Source organism: Mus caroli, unplaced genomic scaffold (genome assembly GCF_978045245.1).
Source record: "Mus caroli unplaced genomic scaffold, Mus_caroli_1 scaffold_14, whole genome shotgun sequence".
Lineage (NCBI taxonomy): Eukaryota > Metazoa > Chordata > Mammalia > Rodentia > Muridae > Mus > Mus caroli.
The window spans coordinates 55,765,001-55,773,799 of record NW_028227269.1 but is presented as its reverse complement, the minus strand read 5'-3'; the positions used below and the strand labels follow the sequence as shown (position 1 = coordinate 55,773,799).

The 8,799-nt window shown below is 51.0% G+C and overlaps 1 protein-coding gene across 1 annotated transcript; it reads left to right on the top strand.

Annotated features, from left to right (window-relative positions):
• The first annotated feature begins 3,353 nt into the window (after positions 1–3,353).
• On the top strand, positions 3,354–7,433 carry Foxa1 (forkhead box A1). Its single transcript, XM_021179396.2, has 2 exons — positions 3,354–3,582; positions 5,844–7,433. The coding sequence occupies exons 1-2, from the start codon at positions 3,511–3,513 to the stop codon at positions 7,176–7,178; spliced, it is 1,407 nt and encodes a 468-aa protein (XP_021035055.1). The 5' UTR covers positions 3,354–3,510; the 3' UTR covers positions 7,179–7,433.
• Positions 7,434–8,799: the final 1,366 nt, after the last annotated feature.

Here is an 8,799-nt window from a genome sequence, read left to right as displayed (position 1 = left end):
AAGAGTCAGTCAAGGGACCTTGTGCAGATAGGTTTGAAGGCCATAGTTGGATCAGCTTCCAGGAATGACAGAGCTGCTTCCTCTGTTGAAACCGACTGGAATACCAGAGCAGACCGCCTTCCCGACTGCCCTGGCTTCCTGGATTTACTTTAGCCTTTAGGCTACCAGGGGCGACCTAGGCTAAGGCCGACAATCCTGATCCTAGGCAAGTTCGGTCTGGGCTTCGCAGAAGAGACCACGTGGTTCCCTTCTCTTGCGTTCTCTCAGTCCACCCCCTCCCCGCCCGCCCCCAAGCTGAAGGCAGGTATAATTGCCCTGTTTTCTATGTCATAGGGGCCTACTGGTGGAAAGATGTTAGATACAACAAGGTTTAGGATGCTTGGACTCCTTATCTGGGTACCAACTAACCAGAAAGCGAAGGCAACAGCCCTTCGCTTCCCCTCCCTCCCGCCGCCACGGGGCTTGGGGGGGAGGTGCGGTTGCCAAGTTGAAGACTTAGAAGAAAGTGACCCCACTGTTCCACTTTTTAATCTGGGGGAAGCTGGTCTCTTGGTGCACTAAACAACTTCACCAACAGAATTTGTTAGGTGTCCACAAAGGCCTTCACTAAATGCAAAGAAGTAACCGAAGTACTGCTTTTTCTTCTTCGTGGCTTCAGTCCACTCTGAATCAAAGTCCCTGCTGCCTGACACCTTCCCCGGTTCAATCCAGTCTAGCCCGCCGGTGGTGCAGGAACGTACATGCAGGAGGCGCTGTGTTGTTGGGCCACAAACCCAAGAACACCCGGATCAAGGCTTTAAAGGGAGCAGAGTCCATTCTGTAACACCACTCTCGGATTTTGATGATGCTTTTGAGAAACTTCAATGTGGTCTCACGCTATGAATGGCCCCCTTCGCCTTTTAAGTAGACTTGAAAGGGGGGCAAAGTAGATTTGGAAACCGGGCTGAAAGGACGTGTGATATTTTAATTAACTCCTTCCACATGGCAGGGCCCCCCAAAAGTCATCAACTTGTTATACACTATATATAGCCATTACTAAGTTGTTACTACCCACAAGAACTGTCCAAGTCATGCTAGCTGCTGTAGAAAAGCCAAGAGGGCATCAGACAATCAACCATGCAGGAACAAGGAAGCTTCTCCGCCCTGCTGGAAGTCCCCAGGACCAGACTGAGGAAGCTACGCATCCCCGCGTTTTACAAATGAAACGGAGATCCTGCTGTCGGTGGGAACTTTGCAAAAAGAATTAGTTTCTGACATATATCCACAGGTACATTTACACAGCCGATGGGAGTGACTTCTAGTCACAGGGGCAAATTGCAGTTGGGGAGGGTTGTCTGCTCTGTTGTGTTCCAGGGAGGATTTAATTTCACTCTCATTCCTTTGCTTATAATGTGATGTCTACACACACACACTTTTTGTTCAAAAAGGAATTGTAATCCAATGCTTTTATCTTTTTTATTTCCTTAACTACACATCTTCACCTTCTCTGCTCTCCTACTGATCTAAGAGATTTATTTGGTTCAAGGATTTAACCTGATTCTCTTGCCAGATTTCAAGGAAGAAAGATTTAAAAGAACAAAGCATGGAGTGTGTGTGTGTGGGAGGGGGGGGTATCTATTTGGAAGACAAGTGAAAACACATTCCTTCACATGAGATTAATTACCTTAAAAAAACAAGAATATTTTAGTCTCTTGGTGACTTTAAAGTTAACTTGATTGTTTCTAATGGAAATCTAGTACACCTACAGACTGGAGCAACACACACAGGAAGGGCCGCACAGTCACACTTACTTCGAAACGCACGAGGTAGTATACATATTCACGAACACTTGCAGTCAATCGAAGGTAAGCACCTTCTCCAAACCTATCACACACTCTGTCTAGCCTAATCTCTTGGGTTAGTCTCTTTCCGCTGGATACGAGGGCAAGCCACTAACTAGGAAGAACTGGAAGAAAGCGAGAGACTTTGAGTGGGGGAGAATTTTCCCCAGTTACCCAGGACCTTTTGAGAGTCTGATACCCTAGCCCTGCTCTTCCAGCTCAGAGACGACCAGGCACTACTGTGGGGTGACTCCAGCTTCAGGCTGGCACCTCATTTAGCGTGGCAGATGCGTTCCAGCACCCAGGCCCATACACTCCCAGTTTACGCCAGTGTTTAGGGAGATGTCCCCTCCCCCTGACCTTTCTCTATCAGAAACCAGACGGTCGCCTCCAGCTAGGTCCCGGAGGCTGTAGGGGGGGGGGGGGGAGGAGGAGGAGGAGGAGGAGCCCGGCAGAGAGAGGCAGGCTTGACTAGGATCCGCCTGCCTTATCACACAAACATCTGCGCGCAGTTTCTTCCTCTTTCTGATCGCTGCAGATGACAAGGGGAGTGGAGTGGACTGAGGCGGAAAAAAAAAAGTTATGTCATAAAAATATAAAACGGTGCTGTGACTCACCTGCTCTTAGCCGCAGGTACGAGTTTCGTGGCAGCGCCTCCGTTCTGCTCGCCAGGAGCCCAGGTCGGCCTAACGTCACTCTGCTAGGCTGACTCAGATGACTGGGTTTCTAGTGACGAGGCAAAAGTGGGGCTTTTTCCCTTTCCAAGCCCCGAAGGCCGGGAAGTGGGGGTAGTCTCCCAGGGTTGAACTTTGGGTCAAGAATAGGGATGAGGGGAGCAAAGGAGCCAAGTGGACCAAGAGCGGAGTCGTAGTCAGGTCCAGGGGGTGGTGAGCACCTCTAGGAGGGAACTCGGGGTCATTCAGCGAGCATGATCCTTGCGCTGTAGCTCTGATGCCACCACCCAGGTCCTTCTCCCGCAGCACAGCTCGGGTCTAGAGCCCTGGCCTGTCCTCCAGGCACCGCCTATTTTTCCTTTTCTTCTTCTTCTTTTTTTTTTTTTTTCTTTTCTTTCTTTCTCTTTTTTTCCTTTTCCAAAGGGGGTCACACACACACACCCGCCCCATTTTCCTCTTTCCCTAGCCGCGAAGCTTAAACCAATTATACTGCTTTGTAAACAAAGTGAGGGCCAGGTTTGGGGGAGGGGATGGCGGGAGGGGCGCGGGGGGCGCGCGGCGCTGGCGCGGCGGGGCGGGAGGCGCGGCGGCTGGACTGGCGGGCGGCCGCCTCACAGGTGCACCTCGGGCTTTGTAGGTGCGAGCGTCTTTGTGCGGCGGACAAATGGGGAGAGGACGAGGAGGTGGGCACTCCGGCGACGTAAGATCCACATCAGCTCAACTGCACTCGCTTCGCACAGGCCGCCCGCTCACTTCCCGCGGAGGCGCTGCCGGGCGCCGCGCTCCGCGGCCGCCTCCTGTCCCCGGCGCTGCCCCCTCCCGCCGCGCCGCGCCGCCGCCGCCGCCGCGCACGCCGCGCCCCGCAGCACCCGGCTTCCTCCTCGCCCGGGTGGCGCTGGGCCCTCGAGCGCTCCGGTGATCGCAGCGGCTCCGCGCCCCTCCCCCGCCCCGAGCAGCGCACCCGCCCGTCGCTCCGCACAGGGTTGGATGGTTGTGTCGGCCGGGCTGGCTCCAGGATGTTAGGGACTGTGAAGATGGAAGGGCATGAGAGCAACGACTGGAACAGCTACTACGCGGACACGCAGGAGGTGAGAGGCGGGGAGGCGGTGGGGCGTCCCCAGAGTCGGTGTCCGGGGAGACCCAGGCGAGGTGGGCTCCTGCCCGGACTGGAGCGGGCGGGGTGGGGGCGGCTCGCCCGAGGCGCGGCTCCCAGTGTGGCCCCCACCCGACCTCTCGATCAGCCCGCTGCCCGCTGGGTCCTGGCGCTTGCAACCAGCGGAGAGTTTGGGGAAACTCTGGGCTTTGAAAACACGGGCTCCGGGAGGGAAGCACTTGTCTTTGCCCGCTAGAGAGCCCGGGCTGGAGCTCAGCCCCGGGAGCCGCGGGCGGGCGGGCGGGCTCTGGCTTGAGTAAAGAATAACTGAGAGAGTCGGTGCTCGCTTACCGGGAGGCCTCTCGGTCACACCACGTAATTAGCCGACGTCTTTGGATAAAAATGATCTGCTGCAGAAGTTGGAGTTTTTCGTAAAGAATGATTTCTAAATTTTATAAAACTTATTCTTCAAAAGCCGTTTGTAGAAAAGTGTCTATTCGATCGTCTCTAGGACCGCTGGGTGGCGCTAGTGCGAACAGAATCTTTTTCCAGAACTCGGGGCCAAGAACCTGTTTCTCTTCATTGTCCCCTTGGTGGCATGTTCACAGGGTTTATTTTACATTGTGCACAAAAGCATTGCGAGAAAAATCAGGTACAGGCAGGGCCACTACCTATTAAAAGTATTTTCTAGAAACAGCAGCCGATTACCTTCAAAAGTGTAATTACGGTTATCGAAAGCGCTTACCGAGAAAGCCTCGTGCGATCTTGGAGAGAGGACTAGAAATAAATCCCAAAGTACTTTAAGATCTGTACAGAAAAGTACAGAGTCCGAAAAGACTTTCGCGGCGATTTATTTATTCCTTTCTGTGTTTCTTTGGGAACCATATCTTTTTTGAGTCTTCTTTTTGAAATCTATCCATCTCTTATACTTTCACATGGAGTTACATTTGCTGATGAACATAAATTTAAGGGCGTCAATATTTTCTGTTAGATTACCAGATAAGCAGTTATATGTCAGGACTCTGTTTTTTAGCCACCTAGTTATTCTCTCAACTGCTATTGATGGAGATTTCGCTTACTGGTGACTTTTAGTAGGCTCTCAGACCACTTTCAGGAGTTTAATTTTGATGCAGTCACCTCGGCCCACCAGAGAAGACCCCCATGGAAAGAGCTTTCTTACATCTCAAAGCTGAGAATTAGGAAGCAGAATAGCATTAAGAGAAAGCAAGTAGAGTTTCACTTGGGAATTTTAATTTGTTCCAAACTATAGTTCCAAAGCCTAGGCTTTGGTGTGAGCAGCAGCAACTATCGGTTACCGGGTGTGTGTGTGTGTGTAAATTGTGTTACCAAAGTTTTCAATTGCCAGAGGACTACAAACAGGTAACAGAATTAACGCGAGGTTTTGTATAGCGTGAAGAGCTATACATACAAAGTCACGCTAAAGTTAATTGTATGCGCCGCGTTGTTCTGGTGTGCAGCTTTTTTTTTTTTTTTCATTTTATTTTTTTCCCAGAACTTTATTTAACTGATAAGTTTGCTTCCTTTTAAAAATACTATCATTGTTACAAGTAGGTGGAAAACATTATTTCTAAATATAATAGCAGAAAGTCATCTTTGGCACCAAAGACAAAGCCAGTTGCTGGGAGATGAGTAATTGGGACGGAGGGAGGGTCATATTGACAAATAGGCTAATATGGGTGAGAGTTTAACAGCAGCCAGCACGGTGCATCCCGCTGTGCGATCAGCCGTGCCTGCCAGCCCTCCACAGGGTGGGTGCCTAGCTGGTGCCCGGTTGATCACCCAAGCAGGCCTGTGTGGGTGAAGTGAAGAAGCAGGGGCTCCGACATAAATTCTATTTTCGGAATTTCAAAACTGACCGGGCCAAAAGGCAAGTTGTCTAGGCTGGTCTGGGGTTGGATCCTTGGATCTAGCCTGCGGTGGATGAAATGAAGGGACCTTAAAAGCCAGCCCCTGATCCAGGCTTGTAAGGCGATTATGCATCTTCCCGGGGACATATTTTCTGTGAGCATTAATCTTTCCTGCTTGCAGCGCTAGGATTCCCCCCACGCCCCCGCTGTGTAAGCCATCTTTGCGTGGTCAAGGAAAGGCGCCTAACCGTTTGCCCTGGCTGGGGAGTTCCGGAGCTTTGCAGAAATGCTGTTAGCTCGCCCCGGGCTCTCCCTGGGCCAGCCAAACTCTGGGGCACACTGCTAACCCCGCCCTTCGGGGCCTCTTTCCTCGCTGTCTCCGCTCCAGGCCTACTCCTCTGTCCCTGTCAGCAACATGAACTCCGGCCTGGGCTCTATGAACTCCATGAACACCTACATGACCATGAACACCATGACCACGAGCGGCAACATGACCCCGGCTTCCTTCAACATGTCCTACGCCAACACGGGCTTAGGGGCCGGCCTGAGTCCCGGTGCTGTGGCCGGCATGCCAGGGGGCTCTGCAGGAGCCATGAACAGCATGACTGCGGCGGGCGTCACGGCCATGGGTACGGCGCTGAGCCCGGGAGGCATGGGCTCCATGGGCGCACAGCCCGCCACCTCCATGAACGGCCTGGGTCCCTACGCCGCCGCCATGAACCCGTGCATGAGTCCCATGGCGTACGCGCCGTCAAACCTGGGCCGCAGCCGCGCGGGGGGCGGCGGTGACGCCAAGACGTTCAAGCGCAGCTACCCTCACGCCAAGCCGCCTTACTCCTACATCTCGCTCATCACGATGGCCATCCAGCAGGCGCCCAGCAAGATGCTCACGCTGAGCGAGATCTACCAGTGGATCATGGACCTCTTCCCCTATTACCGTCAGAACCAGCAGCGCTGGCAGAACTCCATCCGCCACTCGCTGTCCTTCAACGATTGTTTCGTCAAGGTGGCGCGATCCCCGGACAAGCCGGGCAAGGGCTCCTACTGGACGCTGCACCCGGACTCCGGCAACATGTTCGAGAACGGCTGCTACTTGCGCCGCCAAAAGCGCTTCAAGTGTGAGAAGCAGCCGGGGGCCGGAGGTGGGAGTGGGGGCGGCGGCTCCAAAGGGGGCCCAGAAAGCCGCAAGGACCCCTCAGGCCCGGGGAACCCCAGCGCCGAGTCACCCCTTCACCGGGGTGTGCACGGAAAGGCTAGCCAGCTAGAGGGCGCGCCGGCCCCAGGGCCCGCCGCCAGCCCCCAGACTCTGGACCACAGCGGGGCCACGGCGACAGGGGGCGCTTCGGAGTTGAAGTCTCCAGCGTCTTCATCTGCGCCCCCCATAAGCTCCGGGCCAGGGGCGCTGGCATCTGTACCCCCCTCTCACCCGGCTCACGGCCTGGCACCCCACGAATCACAGCTGCATCTGAAAGGGGATCCCCACTACTCCTTTAATCACCCCTTCTCCATCAACAACCTCATGTCCTCCTCTGAGCAACAGCACAAGCTGGACTTCAAGGCATACGAGCAGGCGCTGCAGTACTCTCCTTATGGCGCTACCTTGCCCGCCAGTCTGCCCCTTGGCAGCGCCTCAGTGGCCACGAGGAGCCCCATCGAGCCCTCAGCCCTGGAGCCAGCCTACTACCAAGGTGTGTATTCCAGACCCGTGCTAAATACGTCCTAGCTCCCAGAACTGAGGGTTTTTGTCTGCATGGCCAACCTGGTAGCAGGAGAGAAAAACCAACAGCAAACAAACAAAACCACACACACACACAGACACACACACACCAAACCAACCACATAATAAAATTCCAAATAGTTTTATTTTTCATGCACAATTTTCCCCAGTTCAAAGGACTGTTACTTTATTATTGTATTCAACACTCATTGTGTGTATTACTACAAATACTACCGACTCCATACCAACACTTTTTTTTTTCTGGCAACATTTAATGATCCACAAATGTATATACAGAAAATCTTCCTCCCCTTTCTCCCTTTCACTCCTTCCCCTGTGGACACATTCTAGTCCCTGCAGGGCTTATTTAAAAAGAAGATGGTCAAGTTTGTAAAATATTTGTTCGTGCTCTTTTTGTTGTTGTTGTTGTTGTTGTTGTTAGGCCCACCACACGAGTTTACAGGTCTGTGGCAATACTCTTAACTCAGTAAAGATGGAAGTGGTAAAGAAACCAAGTAGACAGTAGGGGCTCTTGAGAGTATTGAAGGGCAGTGCTGCCTTTATGCAGGAAGGTATAAACCGGTTATGCACATTTGTTTTCACCTTACATTCCGGATGCATTCAGATCTCGGACGTCCTTAAGTGAAATGCATATACATGTCTATGGACTTAATATCATGCCCAGATATGAAGACCTCGTTCAACTTTGCATAACACGTAGAGGTAATAGCTAGGTGATAGACATTTTCAAAAATTGCCTGACCGGCCAAGTTACAAGGATGCCTCCCCACACTTGTCCTCTCTACCTGCAAACGCTGGAAACCCAGTTCTTCAGGAACTGCCTTCCTCCCTAATTCTGCTCCTTGCTTTTCAGAGAGCCATCATGGTCATGTCATGCTGAGGTCACATGTATAAAATTAGCTTTTGTGTATGTATACCGTTTAAAGAATTCCCCCACCCCAACCCCAGGGGGAAAAAAGGAAGTATCATACTATTGAGAGAGAAGTTATAAGAAATGCATTTCAAAATTTGGTCCCGAATTCCAAATCCCAATTGTGGCCGTTTTAGTTCTTGCCATCCTATTCTTGGCTCATCCAGTGTTAATGCACTTTCCACAGTTGGACGTGGTGTTAGTTTTAGACAAACGGGTTTCATTATTATTCCTCTTTGCCTTCTCAATGTTAATTTATTGCATGGTTTACTCCTTTTCTTTACAGCCGAAATTGCTTTAAGTGATGGTTAAAATGACAAATTAAGATGTTAATTTTTATCGATGTGATTTGTAATTAAGATATTTTGATTTCAATAACAAAAATAATACAAGAGTTTAATCTGTGGATTATGTTCCTGATCATTTGCAGTTAAGGAATTTAAATAAATCACATGTTAAGGACAAAGAATTTCTGTTTTTCTCTTTCACTTAAAATCCAAAATAGATCTTTAATTAGAATCCAAAATAGGTCTTCTGAATGGGATATTTTTCAAATTCTGAAATTTCATATCAAGGAAAAGCAGGGATATAATTAAAATAAAATGATTGCATTTACAACTTGAATGTGTAACTAATAAAATGTGGCAAAGGGGATTCAATCAAACCAGATAGGTATCCTGACACTATTCCAAGAAC

Excerpts from the sequence above, each read along its gene's own strand:
- Foxa1 (XM_021179396.2), top strand. The coding sequence starts at position 3,511 with ATGTTAGGGACTGTGAAGATGGAAGGGCATGAGAGCAACGACTGGAAC. Across the intron at positions 3,583-5,843 it reads ACTACGCGGACACGCAGGAG|GCCTACTCCTCTGTCCCTGT; the intron begins GTGAGAGGCGGG and ends TCTCCGCTCCAG.